The following is a 27,447-nucleotide window of genomic DNA, read 5'->3' as shown; positions in this document are numbered from 1 at the left end:
TATTCCCTGCGCCAATGAAATGTATTTGTAACACTTTTCAACTAATTGTAAAATTATTTTGTTGAAAAAATATGCTTCAAAGAGTTGGTAGTAGGGTGGGGCAAAATGAGCAACTGGTGAAAAATTGATGAAAATGGTACACATCTTCAACGAACGAATTTTTATTTTGGTTTTCTTTGTTTTGTTGCATATAGTAAGGTTTTGCCATTAACTTTCAATTTATTAGCTTGAAAATGTCAGTATCTGTATATTATCACCGTATAAAAATTCTTCAATAGTAGACTCTTGGAACCCCACAGTCCCCTACAAATTAAACCCCGTAATCCCTTGAAATTCTCATTGTTTGTTGCCGGTATGCTTTTTCATTGACAAGAATAGTCAATTAGCATTTGATTGTGTACAATACTGGGATTGATCATCCTGCCCCACCTAGGGTGCTCATTATGCCCCACCCCCAAAACGCAACTCGCGATTTTATACGTTTTTAAAAACATAAAATTTTACAACATTTATAACTTTATTCGGAATTTCAACGATTAGCTTTTGTCAGTTAAGGTTCAAATGAGGATTGAACGTTTAAATTACACATTGATTGCACTTAATTTACTGGATTTGGTGGTAAAATGCTTAAGCTGCTCATTATGCCCCGCCTACCCCTAATACATATTTCATCCAGCCACCGTCGGACACCTGCCTGGGTTCCGTTTCTTCAGCTGCACCAAATGTTGAAACGGCAGCTTCAGCGTCAGGTCATGTCTAAACTGCATATCTTCGTGCTTAATCTTGGAACTGAAGTGGAAGTTTCTCACCAGGTGAATCATGATCAGCTTCATCCCGAAGATTGCATAGCGCCAACCTGGAGTACCGTAACCAATATTATCAAGGTTTGCAAGATATCTTATTCCAAAAGAACTCACCCAAACAATTCTTACTGCCAGCACTGTACGGCAAAAAGGCAGCCGGATGCCGCTCCTTGATCCGCTCTTCGGTAAAATTCTCCGGATCGAATTTTTCCGCATCTGGGCCCCAAATGTCCGCCCGTTTGTGCATGGTGTACAGACTCATGATGAAGATGTTACCGGGCGGCACCTTGACACCGTCGATTTCAATCTCGGCCGTATTCTCCCGGGCAACGTACGGCACCACCGTACAGTGCCGCTGGACCTCGTTGATGAACATGTCCAGGTAGGTGAGCTTCTTGATGTTCTCCGGAGAGTAGTCGGTGCTATCGCCGGGGAAAACTTCGGCGATTTCAGCGTGCACCCGCTCCTGAATGTCTGGGTAGAATGAAAGGAACAGACAGGCATGGGCCGTTGCCAAGCTGGTCGTGTCGGTGGCCTTGAAAAAAAAGAGATTTCAATGCGTGTTTTATGAAACACAGAAGAACAGGTAAATGCATCTGATATACCCCTGTAATGACGGCGTAGACATTGTCCCGGATCTGAATATCGTTGAACTGTCTACCATCGTGACTAACCCCAAGAAGCTGATCGACCAAAATCTTCGGCTTGTTGTATTCTTCTTCGGCATCAGCATCGCTGTTGTTGCTCTGGTGCAATAGGAATTTCTTCCTTTCAATCAAAAGCTTGAAAAAATATGAAATGATGATGAAGTTGAAATATTGCAAGACTGATAAATCTAACATTCAAGACGCAGGGAGGAAACCAAAAGTATAAATTCCAGGAATCCTGTTTATTTTTCTTGACGCAACGTCCCTCTGCGACAAAGCCTGTTTCTTGTGAAAGCAAATTTTCTCAGAAATCAAAAAAAAATATGAACTGGAAAAAGTTTCCCACAAAACTTTCCACAGTTGAGAAAATTCGTAAAGAGAAGCCGGAAAAACTATGCCCAAACTCGTGGAAAATTTTCGAAAAAATATGTCTGAAAAGGTTATTTCATAAGCTTTAATCGCTGAAATTTTTGGAATGCACTTTTTTTTCGTTTTTGAGTTATGGCCAATTTTGTTGAAAAATGTGTCATAAAAGCCTTTTCTTTGATAAATCATAACTCAAGAACGAAGCATCGTAGAAACAAAGTTTTTTAACGAAAATGAAAGCAAATTTTCTCAGGAATCAAAAAAAAATATGAAATGGAAAAAGCTTTCCACAACATTTCCACCGTTGAGAAAATTCATAAAGAAAAGCCGGAAAACTATGCCCGAACTCGTGGAAAATATTTAAAAAAATATTTTTGAGAAGGTAATTTTATAAGCTTTGATCGCTGAAATTTTTGGATTGCACTTAATTTTCGTTCCTGAGTTATGGCAAATTTTGTGAAAAATGACCATATAATATACTGCCGTAATTCTGCAAAGTGACGTAAGCGACATTGATAGTTTTGGCTCATTTTTTGGTTATTATGCAGAAATCTTTGGTTAATCCTCTAAGTTTCTTTCCATAGATGATAGAATACGACTACACACTTAAATTAAATCGCCGAGCTCAGCAAACGGATTGCCGAGAATCCAACAGCCGAGAATCCAGTAATATTTTTTACTGAATCTCGGTAAAAGTTTTACCGAGATGTCGGTAAAACTTCGCCGAGCTCTCGGTAATCCAACTTTTTACCGAGATCTCGGCAAAGTTCACCGAGACTCGGTAATGGTTTGCCGAAATCTCGGTAAAAATTTTACCGAGAATCAGTAAATATTTTACCGAGATATCAGCTGTTGGATTCTCGGTAAACCGTTTACCGAGATCAATTTCTGAATTTAAGTGTGTAGATCTTGCATTCTAATACAGCAGACATACCACAGTGATATTTTTACACCAGATATTAAATATAATATACCAAAAAATATCGACATTTTGAATGGCGCTTACGTCACTTTGCAGAATTACGGCAGTATAGGCTTACATGGTCATTTTCACATAATTGACCATAACTTAGTAACGAGAAAAAAGTACATCCCAAAAATTTCAGCGATCAAAGCTTATAAAATTACATTCCCAAAAATATTTTTTTGAAAATTTTCACCGAGTTCGGATTAAGTTTTTCCGGCTTTTCTTTATGAATTTTCTCAACGGTGAATAATTTTGTGGAAAACTTTTTCCACTTCATTTTTTTTATTTCTGAAAAAATTTGCTTTCATTTTCATTCAAAAACTTTGTTTCTACGATGCTTCGTTCTTGAGTTATGATTTTTCAAAGAAAGGCTTTTATGACACATTTGGACATTTTTCAACAAAATTGGCCATGGCTCAAAAACGAAAAAATGTGCATTCCAAAAATTTCAGCGATTAAATATTTTTTCGAAAATTTTCCACGGGTTCGGGCATAGTTTTTCCGGCTTTTCTTTACGAATTTTCTCAACTGTGGAAAATTTTTCCAGTTCATATTTTTTTTTCTGAGAAAATTTGCTTTCATTTTCTAAACAAAACTTTGTTTCTACGATGCTTCGTTCTTGAGTTATGATTTTTCAAAGTAAGTAGTGTCAGTAGTTTTCCGGGAAAATACCCAGGTAACAATTTGATGCTGTACAAACGTTTCTCCAACTATTTTAAATCAGCCTTCATTTGAACAAAAGCTGAGCACAACAGGTACAATCCTTTATTCAGCTCCTAAACATCTAATTTTGGTGATTTTATTCAACCTTTAGCTGATTTGAGGTTTATTGGAAGGCTGATTTAAGGCTTAATATGCGCTTAATCAGAAATCAATTAAATTTATTAATTGTGTAAAAATAAAATAAAAACATTTTCGTGAGCCTATTTTTACCATTTGCTGTTTCTTTTTTTTAGAAGAGATGCTTAGGAATGTACAAATTAATCTGTGGGAAAACTGGGAATTGAACTCGGACCTCCTGATTCATAGTCACTCACCTTAGCACTTACAACACACACAATTGTATACATATACTCGAAAACAAGAGCATTACTTGTTGTGTCTGAATAGTCAAGATCATAAGTTGAACTAAGTCTGTATTGAGGCTGAAGAAGCGATGTGGACTTCTCGAAAACATGCTTGGGTAAAGAAAATTGATTAAAGGTTGAACAACAGATGATTAATTCTGCATATTGGTATATATGTTTTAAAGCTGATTACTCAGATGAATAATATGCTATTCAACTTGATATTCGGCCATCTATGTATTGCTGATTAAAGAGGTTGAACAAGCCATACAACAGACCAATATTCAGCTGTCAATGTGTTCAGCCATTGACACCATTAACCAGCTATTGTTCAGCTAATACTCTCACTGTTCGGCATTCATTGTTACTTGGGTAGGCGACCCTGAATTTTCCTCAATTTTTTTTTGTTCATATATCCATGAGCCCTGCCCGTGGAAAAAGTGTCATGAAAATCTGAGACCCTTCGGCCCAATTTGTGCGATAATAAAAAAAATGCCCGTGACTCAAATTTTACCTTAAAATTTTAAAATGTCTTGAATAATTTATTTGTACCTCCCTCAAAATGTTGAATTCCGACCAAAATTTTCATTTTCCGAGGGGGGGGGGGTTGGTTGACATAAGAGAAACTCGAAATTTGTGTCAGCCTTATATTTAAAACACAATTAATCACTAATATCTGGTTTCCAGCAAGGTTTCCAGTTTCTATTTTTTGTTTTCTAATTTCCAATAACTGATTATTGATTAGTTTGTAATTTCTTACTTCTTCTCTCAATTTCTGATTTCTGACTACTGATTTCTAGTTTCTGATTCCTCTTTTTTCGGCGTTTGGTTCTTATTTCAAAATGACTGATTTTTTTCATCTGATTACATATTAGGGTAACGGTTGAATTTTGGACCCCTAGAGGACATTAGTTTGAATTTTAGTCAAAATCAAACAGATTCAGAGGGTATTTACACATAATGATGATGATTGTATGTTCGTTAAAGCCTCCACTGTCCGTGAAAAATACCCACAAGGTCGTTTCTGGCTGAAAATTTGATGAAAATGACTGATTTTTGAAGCATCAGTTTTCACTGTTTTGGACACCCCAATATATTTTGGCCCCTCTTCAGTATATATTTTGGACACCCGGTGTTTAAACTCGTTTGAAACTATTTTGGTAGAATTAGCCGCTTGAATATGCTGGATCACATCCTAATTACTTGATTGACAAAGGCTGATTAGACGAACTTGGCGAATTTAATGCGCTAAAATGATAAACGTTTTTGTTTACATCTGCAAGTGTCCGCAGCACCGCAATCTCTTTTTGTAAACATGATGCGTCACTCGCACGGATGACGAGATTGGCAAAAATTAATTTCAAGGCAAATAAGGATATTTCCAGTGAGGAAATGATTGCTGCCCGTGCAGAGCAATCTTATTTAGCGAATGATACTAAAAATTTCCGTCATCTCATCATTAAATCTGTATAAGTTGAGATAATACGACCCAGGGGGTCCAAAATATATGGGGGTCCAAATTATATTGGTTACCCTATCTATTGCTATTTTATGAGTTTTGTTTATAAGTTTCTAATATCCCATGAGGCCTTATAAGGAATCTCAGAAGGAATCCTGGAAGGAGTTCTTGGAGAAATCTCCGATGGAAGCTTTAAGGAATATCAGAGAGAAAAAAACCTGGAAGGACGCCAGAGGAAACATCTGAAGGAAACCCAAAGAGAATCTCAGATATAGCTCTCTGGGGAATCAATGACGCGATCATAGAATAAATGTGTGGAACAACCACAGAAAGAATTGGTGGAAAATCTCAGGAAAAAATTCTAGGATAATCCTAGATGGAGTAATCCTGGAGGAATCACGGAATTAATTTCCAGATAAATTTCAAAGAAATTGACTTCATACTTCATAGTCATACAATTTATTAGACGTTACTAATTTATTTTACCCGACGTTTCGGCCATTGGATGTGGCCTTTTTAAGAGAAAATGGTTCTGCTTATCGTGTGGTCATGGTTTTGCTTAGTTGTACAAATTTACAACACTTTTCCCTTGAAAAAGGCCACACTCAATGGCCGAAACGTCTGGTAAAATAAATTAGTAGCGTCTAATGAATTGTATGACTAAGATAGCCGCAAATAAAAGTCAATACTAAGTTCCAGTCGCAACTACCATCAAATTTCGATAGGAATTTTGAAGAAATCCAGGAACTCCTGAAGTAACCTTAGAAGGAATTCCTTAAAAAATCCAGAATAGAATCTCTGGTAGAATCCCGCGTACTTTCCCGGGAAGCTTACCAGACTGATAAGAGCAACGATGGACGGTGTGCAGAACAGCGTAAGGATTTCGGGTGAACTATCCAGTTCATTTGAATTTCTACGGGGACTACGACAAGGTACAACATCACCCTGGAAGGTGTTATGCGACGAGCCGGGCTCAACAGCCGGGGTACGATCTTCACGAAATCCGGCCAATTTGTCTGTTTTGCGGATGACATGGATATTATTGCTAGAACATTTGGAACGGTGGCAGACTTGTACACCCGCCTGAAACGTGAAGCAGCAAAGGTCGGACTGGTGTTGAATGCGGCTAAGACAAAGTACATGCTGGTAGGTGGGACTGAGCGAGACAGGACAAGCCTTGGCAGCAATGTTACGATAGACGGGGATACTTTCGAGGTGGTAGAAGAATTCGTCTACCTCGGTTCCTTGCTAACGGCTGACAATAACGTGAGACGTGAAATACGAAGGCGCATCATCAGTGGAAGTCGTGCCAGGGCTCCAGAAGAAACTGCGGTCAAAAAAGATTCACCCCCGCACCAAATGTACCATGTACAAGACGTTAATAAGACCGGTGGATCTCTACGAACACGAGGCATGGACGATGCTCGAGGAGGACCTGCAAGCACTCGGAGTTTTCGACCGATGGGTGCTAAGAACGATCTTCGGCGGCGTGCAGGAGAACGGTGTGTGGCGGAGAAGGATGAACCACGAGCTCGCTGCACTTTACGGCGAACCCAGCATCCAGAAAGTGGCCAAAGTCGGAAGGATACGGTAGGCAGGGCATGTTGCAAGAATGCCGGACAACAACCCTGCAAAGTTGGTGTTTGCTAACCATCCGGTTGGTACAAGAAGGCGTGGAGCGCAGAGAGCACGATGGGCGGACCTGCACACTCAGATTCGTTTTCGCTGTTCGGTAAAAATTTCGCCGGAAAAAATCGGTAAAGTGAAAAAACAACAATTTTTCGGTAATAATCGTTAATTTTACAAAAGTTCGGTAGTATAATTACCGAACCGTTTGTAATTTCTAGCTTCGACAGCATCTGCTGTCAAATATATCACAGTATGTACTGTAAAATCGAAAAATCACCGTACCCGGTAGTTAAAACTACCGAAAAGTTGGTAAACTTTCACTACATTACCGTAAAGTGACCAGATGATCAGAGCTCCAACGCGGGACATTAATTTGGAAAAATGCATAGTAATGTGAAATCATGTTTTTTTGGTAACAAATACGTAACGATTTTTTTGTTCGTAGAATACGAAGCACTCATTTCTTCTACCAAGCATATCTTTCTGCGTTGTGAGCAGAAGTGGGACAAACTCATAAACATTTTTTCTACAGTCTTCAAAAGAAACCTGATAATTAAATCTAGCTGTCAAAAATGGTTTTATTATTTCAACTCTCATTGCTTTCAAAATTAAAATTAAGGTGGTTCAAACTTCGTACACAACTGAAACAAAAATCGTTTATTACAGCATTTTTGGCTGACAAGCATGACGTGAACTCTACAATTTTTTGAGGTTATAATTACCCTCAAAGTGCCTGAAAATGTTAACCAATCCAGCTTCTGCTTGTCCAATTTTGTCATTTTTCTACTATTTCCTCAAGTAGCTCGGATGCTTCTCTGTCAACATTGATTAACTTATTTGATGAATTTAATTTACAAGCGTACTCGTTTGAACCGCCTGCCAGTCAATGAAGGTTTTGATATTCACCCATTTGAAAAAAAAAATAACACAGTCAAAATAAATTTCCAATAAAAGTTTACTATACTGGGCTTGGAAAGATTTTAACTTCGGGCAACGATTTCCCTCCAGATTATTCATCTGACTGTGCGCAGTGCGCACTTACATAGTAAAAAAAAGTAGTTTTCTGTCCTGAAGTTTGAACTTGAGACAGTTTCGTCTACTACTTTTGTAATTGTACTCTTGTCACTCTCTATTTTCTTCACCGAACTGTAAAATGATGCTGCCTGACTGTGGATAAAAATCAACCAAATATTCGAATTTTTCTTCAAAAATAAAAAAAAAGCTAGGACTGCTATCGCTCGATAAAAAACATTTAACAGATGAAACTTTACTGTAACCCAGAATCTTCATGTACTTTCTCGCAAAAATCTTTCAGTTTTTGAACTCTGATGTTGAAAGTTCCGTTAATATGTTTGCTTTGATTTGTGCTTTGTACAAAACTGGTTTGACTATTTTGGCTTTTAAGTTAGTACAATACTGTGAATGCTTGTTGATTTTTTTTTCAAACGCGGGACATTTTTACGATTTGAGACGAACGCGGGACATTTCGCGGGACATAATTTGACGCGGGACATTTGGTCAAAATGCGGGACTGTCCCGCGAAACGCGGGACGTCTGGTCACTTTACATTACCGAAATCCTGTGAAATGTCGAACAGGCTTCGAAACGTCAAACTGCCGCGACGACAGCAGATCAAATTTTCATGTCAGTGATTTTAATTAGAAGTTCTGCGTTTTAAGGTTGCGGATTGGTGGATATTATGTTATTACGCATTAACTGTTGCTGGGTGAGTATTTATAAATTGGATGTGACCATATCTTATATAATAACCAACCAAACATTTCAGCTTCTGTCGTGGGCACCAAAAAGATCAAAAGTTCCCCTCCCGGTAACCCGGTAACCTCTGGCTGACGAAAACGATTGATCAAAATAGTGATAAAATTGTTGTGAAATATGTTCATAAATATAAATAATAAAGTTTTTGTTATTCAATAAAAGCATCGCGACATGGACGGCGTCTTTTCATCCAATAAAAATACCAGAAATCCGTACACCACCTCAAAATAAATAAAAAAAATACCGAAATTCTACGGTAATTTTTCTTCGGAAATTACCGAAGAAATTCGGTAATTCTGACAGCATCCCGAAAATTCAATTTACCGGACGTTCGGTAGTCGTATCGATTACCGAACGCATTACCGAACGTTCAGCTGTTGAAAATTCGGTAAAAAATTACCGTATACTGTAAAAAAATCTTAGTGTGTGGTGGAGCGTGATCTGGCGAGCGTTGGGCGTGACCGACGTTGGAGAACTGCAGCTGAAAATCGAGTATTATGGCGGTAAATTGTTGATTCAGTATTATCATGAATTTGATGTTAACTAAATAAATGAATGATTCCCGCGTGCTCTTGCTAGAGGAATCTTGGCAAGAACTTTTGAAGGAATCCCAAATGGAATCTACATAAGTAGCTCAGAAGAAGCTCGTGGAAGAACCTCGGGAACTTCTGAAGGACTCCTAAATAAACCCCAGGAAGAATCTCACCAAAAACTCCTTGGGAATCCCAGAAGGAACTCGTGAAGGAATCACGGAACAAATTGTGGAGGAATCACGAAGGATTTCTTGGAGAAATCCCGGATAGAATTCCTGTGAAATCCCAGAAGAACCTCGAGCGGTTTCACCGTGCATAAATCAATACATTTTCCTACGCATGGGAACCCAACATTTTGAATTAAATCAAACCACTCATGAAAATCTAGGGACATTTTTCTAGGTCCGAATCGTAAACGACAAGGCTTGCAGTGCCCTATTATAATCATCGGCAACATGTCCAAAGAGCATTACTGATTTTGGAAACAATATTTCCTACAAAGTTGTATACAATATTTCATCTCTCCCTCCCAGTCATTCTATCAGCTTTAACCGTTATGTGTCCGACAAATTTTTTTGTTTTTTTCTACACCGTGCTTTTTAAATTGGCGCTGGGTACCCGGGTACCCTGTCGGCCACATAAGGGTTAATGGAAAAGGAAAATTCACTTCTGTTCGATAGAGTGGAAAAATTGGTATTGGACAAAAGCAGTAACGCTCTTTTGAAATGTTGGAGCTCATTTCTAATTAAAAAATTAAAATTCTATTTTCTATTTTTCTAATCTTTGATTTCTGACATCTTTGTTTCGAATGTTTCATTTTTGATTTCTTGTTTCTAATTCCTAAGCTATGATTTGTGATTTTTTATTTCAAGTTCAAATTTTATTAGACTCCTAGCATAATATGTGAAAAGGACCTAAGTGCTTATTGTAAAAAAATATGTTTCGGTCGCTGTAGCGCCCATCTTGATCCACCCACGCACTCCAACACCCTTATTAGAAAGATTGCTCTTAGAGCAGAACCCATAATCAAAAATAACAAAAAAAAAAACAGAAATAAAAGATACAAGGATACACGTTTTGTATTTTTGATTTCAGGTTTTTCATTTTTGATTATTGGTTTCATATTTTGGCTCTGATTGTTGATTTCTGAATCTGTTTTAAGATTTCTTATTTCCAATTTGTGATTTTTGATTATTTGATTCTAATTCCTAATTTCTAATCCATGATTTTTGATTTCTAGTTCTGATCTCCTTTAGCTGATTTCTGAATTCTTATTTTAACTCTTAGTTAGTTCTAGTTTCTTATTTCTGTTTTTTATGTGAATTTTGGGATATTTGTATTCTGAGTTATCACTTCTATTTAAATTCCAATTTCTGATTCCTAATTACTGATATTGAAATAAAAAACGTGGGCTCTTTCAAAATTATAAGTTCAATAAACAACAACAACAAAAATTCGAAAATGTCTGATTTTTGATTCCCACTATCCCTTTCGGAACGGAGCGCAAAAATCTGAAATTTCCATACAAATTGTTCAAATTTGGCTTTCCAGAACCCTCGGACTTTTTAACACTCCCACTGCCATGCTATAAATCACTTACACCAACTGCCATGCCTCAAAACAGTGGGAACGGTATTTTTTAACTGCTAATATCTCAGCCGTTTTTTATCCGATTTGCAAAATTTTTGAAGCTATGAATTTTTCCAGCCTTTTAGCTGAATATAAAATTTTTAAATTATGGATTTGACCAAAGTTCTATTTTTGAGTACTCAAAAACTCGGAGCAAGTACCTTAAAAAATACTGTTTTTCTGGAGCCATTCCGAATGTAAATTAGTTTCCACGCTTATTTTAATGTTGAATTGCCCATATTAATAAAGCAAAATTGTTGCAAAGAAATTTATGGAGATATTCATTATTTAAGACTATAAAATCTTCACAAAATTACGTATAATACAGAAAATTTATATATTCGATTTGAACTTTGTATTCATCGCGACAACCCCTGTGTTTTATTGCTTGAAAACAATCACGTGTAGATGAGAAAACTTTTTCCGAACGATTGTGAAAAGTGTGTATTTTAGGAACTACAACATTTTCACAAAATCACGTATATTACAGTAAATTTGTCTTTTCAGTTTGAACTTCACGTCCATCTCGACAACCCTTGTGTTTATTGCTTGAAAACAATCACGTGTACATTAGAAAACTTCTTCCAATCGATTGTGAAAAGTGTGTGTTTCAGTAACTATAAAATTTTCACAAAATCACGTATAATACAGGAAATTAGTATTTTCAGTTTGAACTTCACGTTCATCGCGACAATCTCCATGTTATATTGCTTGAAAACAATCACGTGCACATAAGAATACATTTACAGATAAATGAGGGCAAGTGTGATTCATAAAAACTACAAAATCTTCACAAAATTACGTGTAATACAGAAAATTTGTATATTCGGTTCGAACTTTACATTCATCGCGACAACCCCTGTGTTTTATTGCTTGAAAACAATCACGTGTACATGAGAAAACTTTTTCAGCACGATTGTGAAAAGTGTGTATTTCAGGAACTACAACATTTTCACAAAATCACGTATTATACAGAAAATTTGTCTTTTCAGTTTGAACTTCACGTCCATCGCGAAAACCCTTGTGTTTATTGTTTGAAAACAATCACGTGCACATGAGAAAGCTTTTTCCAAACGATTGTGAAAAGTATGTATTTTAGAAACTACAAAAGTTTCATAAAATCACGTATAATACAGGAAATTTTTATTTTCAGTTTGAACTTTACGTTCATCGCGACAATCCCCATGTTATATTTCTTGAAAATAATCGCGTGTACATAAGAATACATCTACAGATAAATGGGAACAAGAGTGAATCATAAAATTACAAAATCTTCACAAAATTACGTATAATACAGAAAATTTGTATATTCGGTTTGAACTTTGTATTCATCGCGACAACCCCTGTGTTTTATTGCTTGAAAACAATCACGTGTAGATGAGAAAACTTTTTCCGAACGATTGTGAAAAGTGTGTATTTTAGGAACTACAACATTTTCACAAAATCACGTATATTACAGGAAATTTGTCTTTTCAGTTTGAACTTCACGTCCATCCCGACAACCCTTGTGTTTATTGCTTGAAAACAATCACGTGTACATTAGAAAACTTCTTCCAATCGATTGTGAAAAGTGTGTGTTTCAGTAACTATAAAATTTTCACAAAATCACGTATAATACAGGGAATTCGTAATTTCAGTTCGAACTTTACGTTCATCGCGACAATCCTAGTGTTTTATTGCTTGAAAACAATCACGTGCACATAGGAAAACTTTTTCAAAGCATTTGTGAAAAGTGTGAATCATCAAAACTACAAAATCTTCACAAAATTACGTACAATACAGAAATGTTGTATATTCGGTTCGAACTTTACACTCATCGTGACAATCCTTGTGTTATATTGTTTCAAAGCAACCACGTGTATATAAGAATAAATTTACAGATCACTGGAAACATGGATTCCTACAATTTTTTTTCTTCTAGGCATTCCTACAGAAATTGTTTCAAGAATTGCTGAGAAAACTTTCCTGGGATTTCCTAAGTAATTCCTCGGACCTGGTGTGATGGTTAGTTAAAGCACAGGCATTTCACCCCGAGGACCTGGGATCAAATCCCACTCTCGAAAAAACACACACAATGTGAGTTCTTCCTTCGGAAGGGAAGTAAAGCGTGGGTCCCGAGATGAACTAGCCTAGGGCTTAAAATCTCGTTAATACAGATAAAAAAAATAATTCCTCATGGGATTGCTTATGAGATTCCTCAATGAATTTCTTCAGGAATTCATCCTGAGATTATTTCTTCTGTGTTTATTTCAGGAACAACTGCAGGAATAATTTTAAAAATTCCTCCAAGAATTCCCCAGGAATTCTTTTAAGAATTTCTTTAGGACTTCCTCTTGGAATTCTTTCAGGAATTCCTCCAGGAATTAATCCAGTACATTATCCAGGAACTTTTTATGGATTCCCTTAGGAATGCCTCTTGGAATTGCTTCCAGGATTCATCCTGGGGTTTCTACAGGAACGCCTGCAGGGATTCCTTCAGGAACTGCTACAGGGATTCATCCAAAAGTTCATCCACTCTTTCTAGAATTACTTCAGGATTTCTCCAAGAATTCCATCTGTGATTTATTCAGGAATTTATCATGGGATTTCTCCACGAATTTGTTCAGGAATTCCTCTAAGAATTCTTCCAGTGATTTCTCTGGGGATTGTTTCAGGGATTCCACTAAAAACTCCTCCAAGGAATCCTACTGCAATGCCTCTAATTTTTTTATCATATTTCTCTAGGAATTCCTTCAGAAATGCGTCCAGGAATTCTTGTAGAGATTCCTCCAGGAGTTTCTCCAGAAATTCCTCAGGAAATCCCTACACGCTTTCCTCTAGGGTATCTTCCAGAAACTCATTCGGGAATTCCTTCTGTGATTCTTTCTGGAACAACTTATTTTAAAAATTCCCCCAGTAACTTTTCTTAGGATTCCTTCAGGAATTTCTCCTTGAATTCTTTAAGGAACTCCTCCAGGTATAAATTCAGTACTTCCTTCAGGAACTGTTTAGGGATTCTCTTGAGAATTCTTTGGGATTCTTCAGGAATTCCTCAAGAGTATTCTTCAGGAACTGCTATAGGAATTTCCCAAGGAATTCCTACAGGATTTTTTCCAGTAATTATTCAGTGGATTCCTCCAAGGTTTTTTTTTCAGATACGCCTACAGGAATTCCTCCAAAAAATTCTCCAGGAATTTATTCAAGGGTTCCTCCAAGAATTCCACTACGAATTCTCCTCGACATTCTTCCAGGAATTTATTCAGGGATTTTCCAGGGATTCCAACTTGGATTCATGAAGAAAATTTTCCAGGGTTCTTTTCAGCGATTCCTTCAGGGATCCCTCCTGATATTCCTCCAGGAATTCATGCAGGCGTTCCTCAAATATAGGAAAATTCTCCAGAAAATTCACCAGGAATTGATCTAGAAACTCCTCCATAAATTATGTCATAAATTCATCCAAGAATTTCTCTATGAAATCCTTCAGGGATCCCTTCAAAAATTCTTCATGGATTATCTCTAGGAAGACCCTTTGAAATTTTTCCAGGGATTCCTTCTGGAATTCTTCCAGATTTTCCTCCAGTAATTGCTGCAGCGATTCCTTCAGGAATTTTGCAAAGACAATTCTTCCAGAAACTTCTTCGGGGATTTCTGCACGAATTTCTCTAAGGATTCCTCCAGGGATTTTTCAAAAATTCCCTTGAGGATTTCTTCATGAATTCCTCCAGAAATTCCTCTAGAACTTCCTCCAGGAACTTTTAAAAAATTTATACAAATTTTTACAAAAACATCTCCCAGAGTTCCTTTAGAGATTCCTCCAGAAATTCATCCAATAACTATTTCAATGGTTCCTCTAGGGGATTCCTCCAGGTAATCTTCCAGATATTCCTCCAGAAATTCTCACAGAAATATCTTCAGGAATTCCTCTAGGATTTAGTCTAGGAATTGCTCCAGGAACTCCTGCAGGAAAATCTCCAGGAAATGCCCCAGGAATTTCTTCAGGAGTTGATACAAAAATTGCTCGTGGACATTCTTCAGAAATTATGTCAGCAATTTCTCCAGGAATTTCTCCAGAAAATCCTTTAGGAATTTCTTCAAAAATTCTTGCAGGAAATTCTCCAGGAATACCTTAAGGATTTTTTAGGAATTCCTTCAGGCATTTCTCCAGGAATTACTCCAAATATTGTTTCAAGAATTGTTTCAATGATTCCTCCTGGGATTTCTCCATGAATTTCTCCAGTGCGTTTCTCAAGAATTCTTCCAGGAAATCCTTCGAAGATTCCTCCAAGAAATACTTCAAAGATTCATCCAGGAAATCGTTCAGAAATTCCTCTAAGAATCTTCTAGGGATTTCTTCAGAAATCCTTCCAGGATTTTTTCCAGGGATACTTTCAGGAATTCCTCTAGAAATTCCCCTAGGAGTTGCTTCAGGAATTCCTCCTGGGATTTCTCACAAATTTCTCTAAGGATTCCACTAGGCATTAGTTCAGTAATTCCTTCGAAAATTTCTCCAGGAATCCCTTCAGAAATTCCTCTAGAAAATCCTTCAGGAATTTCTCAAGGGATTTTTTCAGAAAAAAACAAGAATTCAAGAATTTCTCTACAGATTCATCCAGGAATTCCTCCAAGGATTCCTCCAACACTTCTCACAGGAATACTTCTAGGAATTCCTCCAGGCATTCCTTCAGGGTTTTATCAAGGAATTTCTCCAGGAACTCCTCCGGGAATAACTCCAGGAATTTATTCAGGAATTCTTCCAGGAAATGCTCCTGGACATCTTGCAGATTTCAGATTTTTCCAGAGATTCTTCCGGGAAATTCTTCGAAAATTCATCCAGGAAATCCTCCAGAAATTCCTCTAAGGATTCTTCCAGGAAATCCTTCTGAAATTTCTCAAGGGATTTTTCTAGAAATTTCTCCAGAAATTCCTTCCAGAATTCCTCTGGATATTTCACCAGGAGTTGCTCCAAGAGCTCCATCAGGTATTTATCCAGGAATTGCTACTGGGTCTCATCCAAGAATTCCTCAGGGGGTTACGCCAGGAATTCATTTAAAAGTTGCTCCATGCATTCCTTCAGGATTCTCTCTAGAGATTTTTTCAGGAATTGCTTCAGACATTCCTCCAGGAATTCCTTCACGGATTATTCCAAGAACTTCTTCAGAGGTTCCTTCAGTAATTCCTCCAAGACTTTCTCTAGGAATTCCTTAAGAGATTTCTTCAAAAACTTTTCTAGGGATCCCTCCCATAATTCCTTCAGGATTTTTTAAAGAAATTACTCTAAGGAACCCTCATGAAATTTATATAGGATTTCTTCTTGGAATTTCTAAGAGATTTCTTCACAAATTTCTCGAAGGACTCCTCCCAGAGTTTATCCAATAATTCCTCTTGATATAGTTTTAGATAATGCTCCAGGTATTCCTTCGGAAATTCTTACGGCATTTTTCCTGGAAGTCTTCCAGGGATTGCTCGTGGAATTCTACGAGTGATATCTTCAGAAATTCCTCTCAGGTTCTTTTCTGAAATGTAGTAAGAAGTTCCTTCAGAAATTTCAGAAATTCTTCAGTCATCTTATGCAGGGATGTACCCACGTTTTTCTTCAGGATTAGTTGATATTTTTTTTATTATTTCAACAATTTCTGGAGGAATTTATGCAGCGAATAGTAGGGTAAGTGTACCAATAGTGGCGCTATTAGTAGCTCCTTGTAGAAAAATAATTGAATAAAATTGATAATACCACAAAATGAAAAGTCTAAAAACGTTAATCGGTAGTTTTTCACTTTAGTATGCTAGGAAAAATGTAAAAACCATTGTTTATTTCAGTTTTTGCTAATAAATCACTTGCACCAACTATAGGTACATGGTTCCTGTTATGGAGGTAAAATTTAACATTGGTTCCTATAGTGGCGCATCCCATTGAATTTTTATGCGACCCACCACTATAGGAACACTACCTCCACTATAGGTGCAAAGGAGCAAAAAATTTAAGGAAAATAATTGTTTAAAATAGGTTTTTCGGCAAATCTTGAACACAAAACTGAATTAATGTTATTAATTAGTTATGATGCATCTATTAAAAATGTCATTTGCAAGCATTTTGTTCGAAATAGTGCTAAATTGGCACTACCACCACTATTGGTACCACCTCCACTAAGGGAGCTTTTACCCTATTGGAAGATAATTTAATAAAGATGCATACAAGAACCAGGAAATTATCCAAGGATTCTTTCAGTAAACCCTCCAGCAGTTTCTTCAGAAGTTTACTCAGCGATTCCATTAGTATTTCTTTCAATAAGCGAGACTATTAGTCCTCCAGGGAATCTTCCAAGCAACACACATGCCACAAAAAAGTCACGGCAGGGCAGGTTTTAGATTATGCAGAAGTCACAGTGACTTACTATAAACATCTAGATACTTACATGCTAAAAGTGCATTCATACATTTCTCCAGGGAATCCTTCAGGAATTCACCCAGGAAAGACTCTTTCGGAATTCTCCCATGAATTCATCCCGAAATTTCTCTCAAAAAATGCAGCAGGAATTCCTCCAGGAAATTCTTCTCAAATTCTTCCAAACATTTTTCTTTGAATTAACTCTAGGATTTTTTAAATTCTTCTAAGGATCCTTCTGGAAATACGTTCATTGACATTTCTGTAGGATTGTGCTCTGACATTAGTGCATGTAGTATATGGATATATAATACCACCTTTAGAGAGATTCCAGCAAGGATGTACTCGGAACAATTCAACTGAAGGTTATTTCAAAATAATTATACAAAGAGGATGCCGCTACGAACGTTGTGTTTTCACCAAAAATAAAACAAAATCTGTTTTTTACGTAATTTTGTGAAGATATTGTAGTTCTAATAGTTCCTCATTCTCACAATCATTCTGAGAATGTATTCTTATGTACTTGATTATTTCCAAGCAAAAAAGCAACAAGGTTGTCATGATCAATGCTGAGCTCGAACTTAAAATACATTTATCTTGCATTATACCAGTGGTTTTCAACCAGGGGGAAGTTCCCCCATAGGGGGGAATTTCGTTCTTTCATGCGGGGAATTGCCAATTCAAGAATATTATCTTATGATTTTATCTAAAGAACGAAGAAACAATTTTCAAAATTGAAAATTTTCAGTGTATCGTGAATCATCGTCGTCAAAATGTAAGTGTACACTCTCAGAAAAAATCATGTAAATTTAAGTTCACTTGAATGCACATAAAAGGAGCGGCCCGTTTGACACTATCACAAATAAAGTCGAGCTAGCAATCGCTAGAGCTGAAGCGAAAGATAAAACATGTGTAAGTAAAACTCTGTATTTCACGTAATTTTTTGAAGATTTTGAAGTTTTCAAGAATCATACTTATCATGCGCATGTGATTGTTTAAAAAAATATTACACAGGGGTTTTCGCGATGCATGTTGAGTTCCAACCACAAATACAAACTTCCTGTATTATACGTAAAATTGTGAAAACTGTGCAGTTTTTATGATTCATACTTCTCCCTATCACTGTGGAAATGTATTCTTATGTATGTATGTGATTGTTTTGAAGCAATGAGAGACATGGATTGTTGCGACGGACGTGAAGTGTAAAACTGAAAATACAAATTTCCAGTATTTCACGTAATTTTGTGTTTTTTTAGTTCCGATATTTAGTATTTAGATTTACACATTTCACATTCGTTTTGAAAAAGTATTCTTATGCACATGCGATTGTTCTCAAGCAATAAAACACAGGGGTTGTTACGGCAAATGTGAAGTTCGAACCGAATATACTTATTTTCTGTATTATACGTAATTTTGTGAAGATTTTGTATTTTTTACAATTCACACTTCTCACTTTCGTGTTGAAAAGTATTCCTATGTACACGTGATTGTTTTCAAGCAATAAAACACTAGGGTTGTCGCGATGAATACAAAGTTCAAATCGAATATACGAATTTCCTGTATTATACTTGATTTTGTGAAAATGTTGCAGTTACTAATCGTTCGGAAAAGTTTTCTCATGAACACGTGATTGTTTTCAAGCAATAAAACACAGGAGTTGTCGCGATGAATATAAAGTTAAAACTGAATATACAAATTTTCTGTATTGTACGTAGTTCTGTGAACATTTTGTAGTTTTTATGATTCACACTTGTCCCCATTTATCTGTAAATGTATTCTTATGTACACGTGATTGTTTTCAAGCAATATAACATGGGGATTATCGCGATGAACGTAAAGTTCAAACTGAAAATACGAATTTCCTGTATTATACGTGATTTTATGAAAATTTTGTAGTTTCTGAGATTCACACTTTTCACAATCGTTTGGAAAAAGATTTCTCATGTGCACGTGATTGGTTTCAAGCAATAAAACACAGGGGTTGTCGCGATGAATACAAAGTTCAAATCGAATATACAAATTTTCTGTATTATACGTAATTTTGTGAAGATTTTATAGTCTTAAATAATGAGTATCTCCATATATTTCTTTGCAATAATTTTGCTTTACTAATATGGGCAATTCAACATTAAAATAAGCGTGGAAACTAATTTACATTCGGAATGGCTCCAGAAAAACAGCATTTTTAAGGTACTTGCTCCGAGTTTTTGAGTACTCAAAAATAGAACTTTGGTCAAATCCATAATTTGAAAATTTTATACTCATCTAGAAAGCTGGGAAAATTCATAGCTTCAAAAATTTTGCAAATCGGATGAAAAACGGCTGAGTTATATCAAGTCGAAATTACCGTTCCCACTGTTTGGGAGGCATGGCAGTGGGAGTGTTAATATATCAACACTTTTTCTTTGGCATTTGTAAGAACTATTCTTTAACTTTCGATTCCTAGCTCTGTCCACGTAGATAAATAGAAAATTAAAAATTTGCGACAGAAAAAACTTTTTCATGTTTTACAAGTTTTGCTCATTTTTTGTTTAGTTTGCTGTGGTAAATCGCACACATAACATAAGCAAAAGTTTATTTACACACATGCAAGTATATATGATGGCTCAATATAAAAAACAATTTACATCAGATAAACCAAAGACTAAACACTTGAAAAAAAAATACACAAAGCTGTTATTGCTCAACAGCACAATTGTGCTGGTTCGTCACGAAAGGGATATATCATTTTTCATTTCTGTTTTTTTTTTCTATTTCTGATTTCTGAATTTTGTTTGCTGACTTCAACATTTCCATTACTATTTTTTTCATTCCTTGTTTTTTGGTTGTGGACTTGTAAACCTGGTTTATATTTGCATTTCTGATTTTTAGTTTCATCCAATTTATGATTCTTGGTTTCAGCTGTTTCTGTTTTTTTTTTATTTTTAAAATTTAATTTAAGAGGTGATTGAGGGTGACGGATTCGATTCCTGGACTGTCCAGGTTCATTTCTTGACTTTCTGGGGCATAGACTTTCTTTGTGCCTGCCATACGATATACACATGCAAAATGTTCATTGGCAGGAGAAGCTATCAGAAAGTAACAGTGGATGTGCTAATAAAATAAGCTGAGAATCAGGCTTTGTACCAGTTGCGGCTTTACGCCAATAAGAATAAGATGAAGAATAAGAAAAGGAAGAAGAATATCTGATTTTAGATTTCTGATATCCAATCACTTATTTATTATTTAAAGATTTTTGAATTGTTCCTGAATTGCGTTTTTGGATTCCCAAGTCCTGATTTACATTTTTTTTTTTTGGCTGATCATTGTTTCTCTGATTTCGGATGAGAGATCATAATCTAGTTTCTTCTTCATCTTCACGTGACGTCCTCCTTGGAACAATTTGTGATTTTTGATTTCTATTTTCCAATTTTCAGTTTCAGATTTCATTATTTTTTGTTTGCACTTTTTTATTTCTGTTTTTCGATTTCTTATTCTTGACTACTAACTGCTAAATTCTAATTTATTTGATTAATCCCATTTTTAATTTTTGATTTATTTTCTATCATGTTTTATGTCTAGTTCTTGATTTCTGATTTTATATTTTTGATTGCTTATTTCTTATTTCTGGTTTCACATTATGAATCCTTATTTCTGAATTTGATTTTGGATTTTAGATTTTTATTTTGATTTCTCTCTCTCTTCTTGGCGTAACGTCCTCACTGGGACAAAGCCTGCTTCTCAGCTTAGTATTCTATGAGCACTTCCACAGTTATTAACTGAGAGCTTCCTCTGCCAATGACCATTTTTGCATGTGTATATCGTGTGGCAGGCACGAAGATACTCTATGCCCAAGGAAGTCAAGGAAATTTCCTTTACGAAAAGATCCTGGACCGACCGGGAATCGAACCCGTCACCCTCAGCATGGTCATGCTGAATACCCGTGCGTTTACCGCCTCGGCTATATGGGCTAGTATGGGACACGCTTGTATGGAAAAAATATATCCTCGCTCCAGTCGACTTTTTAGATCCCATTTAGGTCCCATATGAACTGTGCAAAATTTCAGCGCAATCGGTGAAACTATAATTTAGCGCAAGCAATTCAAAGTTTGCTTAGGATTTACTATGGCAATAGTTACACTTTCAAACAAAAAATCCCAGAGGCCGCCCTTTGTCTCCTTAATTCAAATCGATCAACGCTTCTTGTAGAAAAATCATTTATTTAACTTTCCTTCGAAGACCGTAAAATAATTGGATGCTTGTGAAAAAAGTTATTAACTTACTTTTGATTAAAGATCCAACGAACGGCTTTTGGTTTTGTTTTATCAGCAGCACTGCTGCTGCCGTTGTTGCAAGGGGTGGCGGGAGGCATCACTACCCCCAGAAACAGCAGCAGACAAGGCAGCAGCTACAGTGCTGCTAATAAAACAAAATAAAAAGCCGTTCGTTGGATCTTTAATCGGAAGTAAGTTAATAACTTTTTACACAAGCATCCAATTGTTTTGCGGTCTTGGAAGGAAAGTTTCATAAATGATTTTTCTACAAGAAGCGTTGATCGACTTGAATTAAGGAGACAAGGGGCGACCTCTGGGATTTTTCATCTGAAAGTGTAACTTTTCCCATAGTAAATCCTATGGAAATTTTGAACCGCTTGCGCTAAATTATAGTTTCACCGATTGCGCTGAAATTTTGCACAGTTCATATGAGACCTAAATGGAATCAAAAAAGTCGACTGGAGCGAGAATTTGATGTTTGTCCCATACTAATATGGGCCCGTTAAGCCTGTTATTTTGATTTATGATTCTTTTTTTTTTATTCGTACTGTCTGATCTTGATTGATTTTGTTTCTTGGTTTCACATATCTGATTTCTCATTTGTGATTTTTTATATCAGATTTGTATTTTTTGAAATTTACAATTTCTGTTTGCTGATTTTCATTTTTAGTTGTTGTTTCTATTTCTTTTTATTTCTGAGCTGCGTTTTCCGATTTCTGAATATTTATTTCGGACATTTAATTTCCGAAATTAGATTTCTGGTATCTGCTTTCTGATTTGGGATTTTTTTGTTTCTGGTTTTTGTCTGATTTACTTTTATCGATTTTTGATTCTTGACTCTAATTTCTGATTTGGTTATGTGATTTCTAGTTCTGATTTTCGATTTCTAATTACTGGATTTTTGAATTATAGTTCCTTATACCCATTGGTGTATCTGGAATTAAAGCCTGGAGGCCAGGTGTCCCCGCAGAATCTGTCAGTCTCTCCAGAAAAAAATGAATATTTTGTATTTGAAAATAAAATTAAAATCTTAAGGCGAAACTGGAAGCATTTCCTCACTTTTTGGTTTTTGATTTTTTATTAAATAGCGAAGCAATATTTTCAAAATCGGTTTTCGTGCACATGTAGAGTATGGATCAAGGTATCTTCTGTTTTTTTTTTTTGTAGTGGAAAATGTTTTTCGTTTTTGCAGAAACCATTTTTGAACAAAATGTCACAAAAAAAAGGTTTCTGCAAAAATGGAAAACATTTTCCACCTCAAAAAAATTCAGAAGATACCTTGATCCATCCTCTACATGTGCACGAAAACCGATTTGGAAAATATTGCTTCGTTATTTAATAAAAAAACAAAAACCGAAAAAATGAGAAAATGCTTCCAGTTTCGCCTTAAGACCAAAGTATTTTTCAAAAAATCGTTTCAGATTTTTTTTTGCTTTTATATATGAAATTTTTAGCCCGAAGCTGGTTCATCTCAGGGTTTCAGAATTTGCTTTTTTTGGAAATTCTTAAGAAAGAAATTTTGAAGAAATTAATATTTTTTCAAGAAATTTCTGTTGAGATATGTGCTACAACCAAGTAGATTGGGCTGCAATAACGTGTTCTTTGCTTCGATTTAAGAAGACTTCTGTCCTTTCCCCAAACATTGAGTACTAGATTACGTACTGCTGGATTTGAAAACGATGCTTTAATACCGCTTCCAAACTCGTTATCTACTCTTGAAATTACCGCAAATCATTTCCATGCATCACCAAGATATTCTTCAGGAATATTATGTAATCTTCAAGAAAAACAGAAATCTATTTGCTACATTAGCGGCTTTTTTCCAAAGGAACTTCTTAAGAATTTCTGATATAAATACACACATAAATTTAATCAAAGTTTTCCAAAACAAATCCTTCTGAAATTCTTCCAAGAACCTGGAAATACCATCTAAAAATATTTCTGATACAATAGAACTCTTGCAGGTTTAATTGCATCCTCTAGAGATTTTTTTCCAGCTCCTCTTAGTATTCCTTGGTTCTCCAAGAGCTCCTCCTGGGATATATTCAGAAATGCTTGCAGAATTTCCTTCAAGTCCTCCAATAGTGATTTCTTTTCGTTAGAATCCTTGTTTGTATACTTGCTGGGATTCGATCAGGAGTTTCTACTGAAATTCCTCTAATAATGCTAGTAGGAATTCTTCCGCAAATTCTTCCTCCTGGCAATCTTCAGAAATTTTTCCGAGGATTTCTTGTGGATTTTGCCTGACAGCCCGCCAAGTGTGCCTGTAGCATGTTTTCTAGGAATTAGTCTACGAATTTCTCCTAGAATACCTCCAGGAATTTCTGCTGAGATTTATTACCATGAATTCTTATTTTGGTTTCTTCAGGAATGGACTTTTCCATGGATTTTTCTAGAGATTTTCCCAGGGAAACTTCTATGAATTCCAGTGATTTCTTTAAGGATTCCTCCAGAGATTGTTCTTGGAACTCCTCCAGTAATTTCTCCAGGGACAAATCTCTAGGATGTCTTTTAGAAAATTCTACCGTAATCCCTCTAGCGATTCCTGAAAATATTTGTTAATGTTACAAGGCTATCTTGCAGTACGAGTGTCATGTCACGAAGAAGTAGAAGAAGAAAGTGTTCTGCAGTTCTGCTGCAAATGCAAGAGTACATTTCTTATTCTACAAGTCTATTCACTTCAAAAATCAGGTTTTGTCATCTCTCGGTAAGAACTCCAATACGCTCCTAAAGCCCTATCTAGATTCTTGGTTTAAACCACAAATTACCATCCTAGGGTGCATATTCACTCGCCCCTAGCTTACGACACATACTTTGAGTGATTTTTTTTCCACCGTGTATGTCAGATAGGAACATTTTTGAACAATGAACGTTTTTCGAGTTCGGGTAAAGTGTATTTCCGATTAGAATACCGAGCTTGATCGTATTATTCAATCAAAGCTAGATTTCGTCTTTTATTTTAGGACCCTATTTCTGTGTGCTTCAACACTTCCCCCTCAACAAACCTCTCTTTCACAGTTTTTTTTTCGGTATAGACTTAGAAGTTTTTATAAATTAAAAAAATATAAACAAATCAAGTTACAATTTTACCAGGCCCAAAATAATACCAGGGACTGAGAATATCGGTTCACCATAAGTCACAGTGTGACTTATGGTGGAGGAGGGATTGGAAACGGAGATTCGAGATTGCTCGACGACATTTATAAACACTTCCTAATTACAAATTTTCTGTTGGATTATCCTGAGTGAAAAAAATACTCCCGGATATCGAGTCCGACCTGTATCACGCAATTTAAATGGCCTTCACGCAACTTTAAAGTCATCTAGAGTCAGGCTCCCTACCTCAGACCCCTGCCAGATAAAATATTCTAATTATTTCTAGTTTCAAATGTTTAATTATCCATTTTTTGATATCTGATTCTTGGCTTTTAATTTCTGAGTTCTAATTTCTGATTTCTAAGTCCTTATTCCGGATTTCAGAATCTGATATCAATTAAATTTCTGATTTCTTATTACTATGTTCTTATTCCTGATAACTGATTTCTGAATATGTACTAGCTTTTGATTTTTAATTTCGAGATGAGTTATGAACCAAGTAACCACATTGCCGAAGCCTTATTGCATGCTGATATACGGTATATTTAGAGCAATCATTACTTTACATGCAAACTTAAGGTTGATTTAAAGTGGAAATGGGCAATTATAGAATCAAATTACGATTATACTGGTATAATCTTGAATCAGTCGCATAATCGCCATTTACTTACACTTTAAATCCACCTTAAGTGTTAATGTAAAGTAATGATTGCTCTAAATACACCATATATCTGCATGCAATAGGGCTTCAGCGCCGTGGTTACTTGGGGAGATTTTCGATTTTTGATGTTTATGATATAAGGGTGTTGTGATTTTCATGTACGATTTGTTTTTGTTGCCGGAATTACCTTAGTAAAGAAATCACAGATGATTCTTCGACCTTCCATGAGTTCTTTGTAATAGTGTGTCAGCTGATAAATGAAATCTGGATACAAGTGCACTGTTATCATTCTTCTCGAAGCACCGTTGAAAGCTCTGCAACCGATAGAAACAAATGTCACAAATTTAGCATCACATCTCACACCACTTCCAAACACTCACAAATCCAGTCCTCGTTTGAATTCCACCTTGCCTTCGGCCTGCTGAAGCACATCTCCACCGAGAGTTGTACCGGCGGCCATCTCCAGGGCACAAACCGCCGTGTACTTCTGAATATTGACGATTTCTTCATCAGCACACGCGAGCAAGCTCTCCGTCATCTTCTCGCAACACTTGACAAAATACGGAACGAATCCGTGCACGATCCGCTGGTTGAAGGTGGAGTTTAACCGCTTGCGGTTATCCTTCCAAACTGGCACTGCAATAGGAAGGAATAGGGAGTCAGTGGGTTGCCCACTTGAACACATGTCCCAACATACACTTGGCCGTGAAAATCCCTTGCGTAAATCCCGCAAACCGGTACAGAAAAGGCCGCTCCAGACAGTCCGGACTCGACAGGATCTGGTGAACGATATCCGGATGACTGGTAATCAGGAGCATCTTCGGTCCTGCCCAAGCTGTCGTTATCCGATCGCACTCCCCAAAGACCCGCTTGATCTCCTGGAACCGCTCCACGTCGTTCTTCCCCAGCATGATGGGTGCATTGCCCACTATGGGGTACCGTGGTTGAACCGAGGGCCATTTGTCCGCAAACTGGAACTGCCGTCGGTAGAACCAGTACCAAACCACACCGAGAAACAAGATCGCCGACAGAAACACCAGCAAGTACATTGCGATACACAATTTGACACGAAAAACAACTCAGAAGATTCTAGGACCGTTCCGCACCAAGCGCCACAACCGACTAGGAGGAAGCTGCGCCATGGGTTGTAATTTTGTTTTACACTAGACGGGGTCGAAATGTAGGGAGTCCGGGTCGGATTAACCAGAGAGCAGCTTCTTCATCAAAATTTCCATTAGTAAAGCATAGCCATGGTTAATAAGCAGCGATCTCATCAGTGGCCCGAAAGCGTGGCACGCGCTTGGTGCACGCAGTGCACTGTGGTTCAGTGAGCTTATACACAACGGAGAAACTTTGACATCCTCATGAATAAATAACAAATTTAAAAAAGTCGTTTCTAGGTAAATTTCTGAGCTCCTGACATGCATGATACATATTCATTCTACAGTCAGGCTTTTTTTACGAGGTTTTTTTACGCGGATTTTTGAATTAACGCGGTTTTTTTTACGCGGATTTTTGAATTAACGCGGTTTTCATTTACGTGCATTTTTAATTTAAAGCCGGAATTTTTCCATGCATTATTATAGAGTTTTTTCTACATATTTCTGTAGTTTTGGTGCTTAACAGCATTAAAAAGGTAGAATATGATGCAGAGTAATTTTCTGGATATCCAAGGACATCCAAACTGTTCTGAGTTTAGATCCTAAAGTCTACGTCTGTAACGGTAACTTCTTGCATTATACAAAGCAACGATTTGTAATCTATTATACCCAGTAAGTCTTTTAAAAGTTCAGTAGACAGTTTCAGATCAGTCGGGATATCCTAGGTCATCCAAACTATTCTGGAGCTTAGATCCTAAAGTCTACGAGTGCAGCGGTAGCTTCTTGCATCATACAAATCAACGATTTGTAATCTATTATGCTCAGTAAGGCTTTTGAAAGTTCAATAGATAGTTTCAAATCAGTCGGGATATCCTAGGTCATCCAAAATATTCTGGAGTTTAGATCCTAAAGTCTACGGGTGTACCGGTAACTGCATTCTTAATACAAAGCTACGACTTGCAATCTTTCATGACTTACTGAACATCTCAAAGTTTAATAGACAGCATCAGATCTGTTGAGATGTCTAAGGGCATCCAAACCATTCTTGAGATTACATGAACTTTTTTCATTGTACAAATCTACGATTTGTAATCTATTAT

The 27,447-nt window shown here is 36.5% G+C and overlaps 1 protein-coding gene across 1 annotated transcript; it reads right to left on the bottom strand.

Annotated features, from left to right (window-relative positions):
• Nucleotides 1-663: 663 nt before the first annotated feature.
• On the bottom strand, nucleotides 664-26,583 carry LOC109429408 (probable cytochrome P450 313a4). The gene is made up of 6 exons (XM_019705360.3): nucleotides 25,945-26,583; nucleotides 25,628-25,883; nucleotides 25,435-25,561; nucleotides 1,409-1,585; nucleotides 918-1,338; nucleotides 664-856 (listed from the first exon to the last, which is right to left on the bottom strand). The coding sequence occupies exons 1-6, from the start codon at nucleotides 26,294-26,296 to the stop codon at nucleotides 669-671; spliced, it is 1,521 nt and encodes a 506-aa protein (XP_019560905.3). The 5' UTR covers nucleotides 26,297-26,583; the 3' UTR covers nucleotides 664-668.
• Between the last annotated feature and the right edge of the window lie 864 nt (nucleotides 26,584-27,447).

This window comes from Aedes albopictus, chromosome 2, assembly GCF_035046485.1.
Source record: "Aedes albopictus strain Foshan chromosome 2, AalbF5, whole genome shotgun sequence".
NCBI lineage: Eukaryota > Metazoa > Arthropoda > Insecta > Diptera > Culicidae > Aedes > Aedes albopictus.
The sequence above is the reverse complement of the archived record's forward strand: the minus strand, read 5'-3'. Positions and strand labels throughout refer to the sequence as shown.

Excerpts from the sequence above, each read along its gene's own strand:
- LOC109429408 (XM_019705360.3), bottom strand. The coding sequence starts at position 26,296 with ATGTACTTGCTGGTGTTTCTGTCGGCGATCTTGTTTCTCGGTGTGGTT. Across the intron at positions 25,884-25,944 it reads AGGGATTTTCACGGCCAAGT|TGCCAGTTTGGAAGGATAAC; the intron begins GTATGTTGGGAC and ends TTCCTATTGCAG. Across the intron at positions 25,562-25,627 it reads TTCAAACGAGGACTGGATTT|AGCTTTCAACGGTGCTTCGA; the intron begins GTGAGTGTTTGG and ends TATCGGTTGCAG.